Here is a 3,557-nt window from a genome sequence, read left to right on the forward strand (position 1 = left end):
GTATGTTGTAAAGAGGTTAAGAGAAGATAAATAGAGAAATCTAGACATTGGTCTGCTGTTGCTAGAAGACCCCCAAAACATGCGGAGAGTTTAAAACCGTAGGATCTGTAGGGGTAAAGCATAATAACCTAGGCCTATAACTGCTTGATTTGTTTGTTCATGGGTAGTCCTCAGACCACTATCCTACCATTCCAAGAGACTAGGTGAGGTAATGCCCTCCATCACCACAAAGAGCAATAACAAGAATAATCAAGTGATGGAAGTACTCTCAAGACATGCACCTTAATAACAAGACGAGTAATGGAGTATACCAAGAGTTAAAGTGAGAGACTCTAAAAGGTCATGTGGATTCTAGCATTCCAGTACAGCAACAAGAGAGTAGTCTAGAGGGGAAGAGTCTCTACCTCCTACCAAGGGTAGGGAGATTAGTCTCCTATTACATGGATTATTAAAGTAGTAGTCTGAATATTCTGATCAGTCGCATGACTAGACTCCTATCTGGGTTCAATAATAAGTTATATCCTTCCCAGGCTCCAAAACCACCTGCACCACTCCCTCCAAATCCTTCAAGAACAGTCTTATACAGAGGTTTTGCAGCTCCAGTTTCTTTACTGGAAGTTTTTCCGCTACCCTGTTGATATTTTTCAAGCTTATTTTTTACCTTCTGCTCAAGGCTTTTTATGTCAAATCCTCCTCCAGATATGTTTTGGAGTATCTTTGTAAGATCTTTATTTTCATCTTCATGCTCATTAATGTTTCTAGCTCTGTAAATATCCCATTTTTTATTATCTTTAGATTTTACTAGTAGGTATATGTCAGGAGTAGACTCTGGACCTGCCCCCTGAGTAGATATGGAAAGTGTTATAAGGAGGGGATCATCATATTTTTCATAATTGTCCTTGGAATAGTAGACGAAAAAGTTTGTAAAGAGATCACTGGGAAATCCTCCAGAAACTCTCATAGAAGATCCATCTTTAAGCTTTACACCCTTAATAGTGAAGGATTGACCAACATCATGCTTAACTTTATGGTGTCCGGAAGTAGACTTACCAGGTATAAGACCGATTTTTGTGTTACCAAACCAGTATGTAGTTTGAGAGGTAGAATCACTACCTTTGGGCTTTTTGGTAAGGTCAAATAATATACCATTTTTATCGTCAGTTATAAAGGATTCTAGTGAGTATTTAAAAATTTTACCCTCAAGACCTTGATCGACAAGACTACCAATGTTTATCTTGTTACCATTGCTTTTCAGATGCTTTATGACACTTTCCATATCAGTTGTGCGCGCACTAACTGTTGTATTGAGAATATAGCCCTGCCATTGACCACTACCATCTTTAGAATAGTAATAAACGTATCTAGGAGATTTTGTATCTTGGGAATTATAAAGGCAAAGTAATTCCAGGAACAAGAGATTGTTATAGTCTCCACCACTGTAGTTAGCTCTTAACCTTCCAAATACTGTGCCAGGAGGTAACTTGTCAGACCCTATCTCTCCAGATACTGTGTTAATAGTCTTTATGGTGAAACTTGGGAAATTATAAGCGTGAGTAATGGTATGATAAATGTATGAACCTGTGGATGACTCCCTTTTGTAGGGGATAGAAATATTATCAGATGTGTATGCACCAGTTGATCCATTACCTCCCGCTGTTGTCTGAGTTAAATCAATGGTAAGTCCCTTACTAGTATCACCTAGTTTATCCCTGAGCTCAGAATCTTCTATAGAATCCACTGCAAGTTTGCCATTTGCGGAGATACTTTGGAGAACCTGTCTAAGTCCACCATTTCTCTCATCTATATACGATCCTATCTTACGAATATCCCATTTTCTACTGTTGTTGGAAATATTTTTCGTGATATAATACCTGCTCGGAAGATAATTAATACCATAAATACCGTTTTGTACTATCTTTAAACTTATAAGAAGGGGGTCGTTGTAATTGTGATCGGAATCTCTATAGTAAACATAAAATTCTTCGATAGGATCATTTGGAAAACCGTCTGTAACTTTCATATATTGACCATTCTTAAGTTTGATACCAAGCAATCTAAATTGGCTATAATCTGGAGTATGTCGAACCTTTGAAAATCCAGAAACAGATACTATATCAACAGGCATAGTTTTAATGTCCAGATCAGTAATTTCAGATTTGTAACTATTATCTGGCCCCCTTTCAAGGTTGAATATCAGATAATTTTCTCCAACAAGTTTATTAGCTCTATTTCTCTTGCTACTACCAAACTGAGCGAGGCCAAATCCATCATTATTAGTTATGTCCTGGAGTATATCATAAAGTTCGTCAGAATTCAGAGATTGTTTATTTTGAGGAATAAATTCTGTAAATGCTAGATTCTCTGGCTTTCTAGATGTATCCGGATTTAGATAGTATTTATGATTTCCATCAGAAACGCTAATGTGCATTAGCAGGAGCTTTGTCCCAACACTGTTAAAGTAGGTTGTAACATATGTAACCAAGATAGGATATGAAAGTATCCCCGGCAGCGGACTCTTCCCAAACAAGAGAGCAGAAAGAACAAATGGGTCTTTTGAATCTTGCTTGGCATATTTGTAGGAAGTATATCCATCAACCTTATGATCTGCACTATTCTCAGTACGTTCTACGTTATCTTTCTTGGTAGTACCATTATTTGGGTCGAGATCCAACCGAATTCCACCACTCATGTTATATCCTCATTGTCTATATCTATATTCCTCATAGTATTCTCTTCTCAATATATTCCATAGCACATCAAGGTCTTAAGTATGTCTTAGTATCACATTTTTCCACAGTAGTAACCCGTTAATGTCTCAACTGGTGTGAGCAGAATTGTCACTATGGATGAATGAGTAATGAGTAGTGCACAAGGATGACTATTGACTAGAGATGAATGATGATAACTATGCAAATAAACAATACACAATAGGCGTGACAAAAGACAATAGACTACAAAGAGTACTTACCATACATCCCTCCACAGTGTTGCATGTATAACTGGTGGGCAGTAATGGGACCACTTTAAGGAAAACTGCCGTGTTCATGTGCAAGAGTATTTATTCTTGGAGTATTATACCGTGTATATGGTATCGGATTCATAGGAATAACTCCGTATCTGAATAATTGAGACAACTTTTGCATCCATTAAAATACGATTTATGGTTGTAAAGTGTATTATACGAATTTATGGCTGCATTATACATTTAAAGAAATGGTTGAGTGTCTAGAAATTTTATATTCGATGGGAATGACTGCAGGGTTTTGCATTGTCCGTTAGGGAAATAGTTACAGGTGAGTTGTAGAGATATCCATAGTACAAACCCTTTAATGCAGTCTAAGGAGTAGCGAGCAATGGCGAACAAAGTGAGCTCAAGCGACGATGTAACTTGTTCACCTACTCCATCTACCAATGAATACACAGGCTCCCATCCTGCTATTGTTACATTATACAACTCAATGCTTGGCATGTCACCGTCACTCTTCCACTCATCCATCATTCTTCTAGATACTCCTAATAAGTCTAAGAAAGACACTAATGGAGAAGCTCCTATACTA

General features: G+C 37.4%; 1 protein-coding gene across 1 annotated transcript; it reads right to left on the reverse strand.

Annotated features, from left to right (window-relative positions):
• Window positions 1-448: 448 nt before the first annotated feature.
• BEWA_000010 (hypothetical protein) lies at window positions 449-2,689 on the reverse strand (the record flags this gene model as incomplete). Its single annotated transcript, XM_004832011.1, has 1 exon — window positions 449-2,689. One exon carries the CDS (start codon window positions 2,687-2,689, stop codon window positions 449-451), a length of 2,241 nt encoding a protein of 746 aa, XP_004832068.1.
• Window positions 2,690-3,557: the final 868 nt, after the last annotated feature.

This window comes from Theileria equi, assembly GCF_000342415.1.
Source record: "Theileria equi strain WA chromosome 4 map unlocalized gcontig_1105316255045, whole genome shotgun sequence".
Classification (NCBI taxonomy): domain Eukaryota; phylum Apicomplexa; class Aconoidasida; order Piroplasmida; family Theileriidae; genus Theileria; species Theileria equi.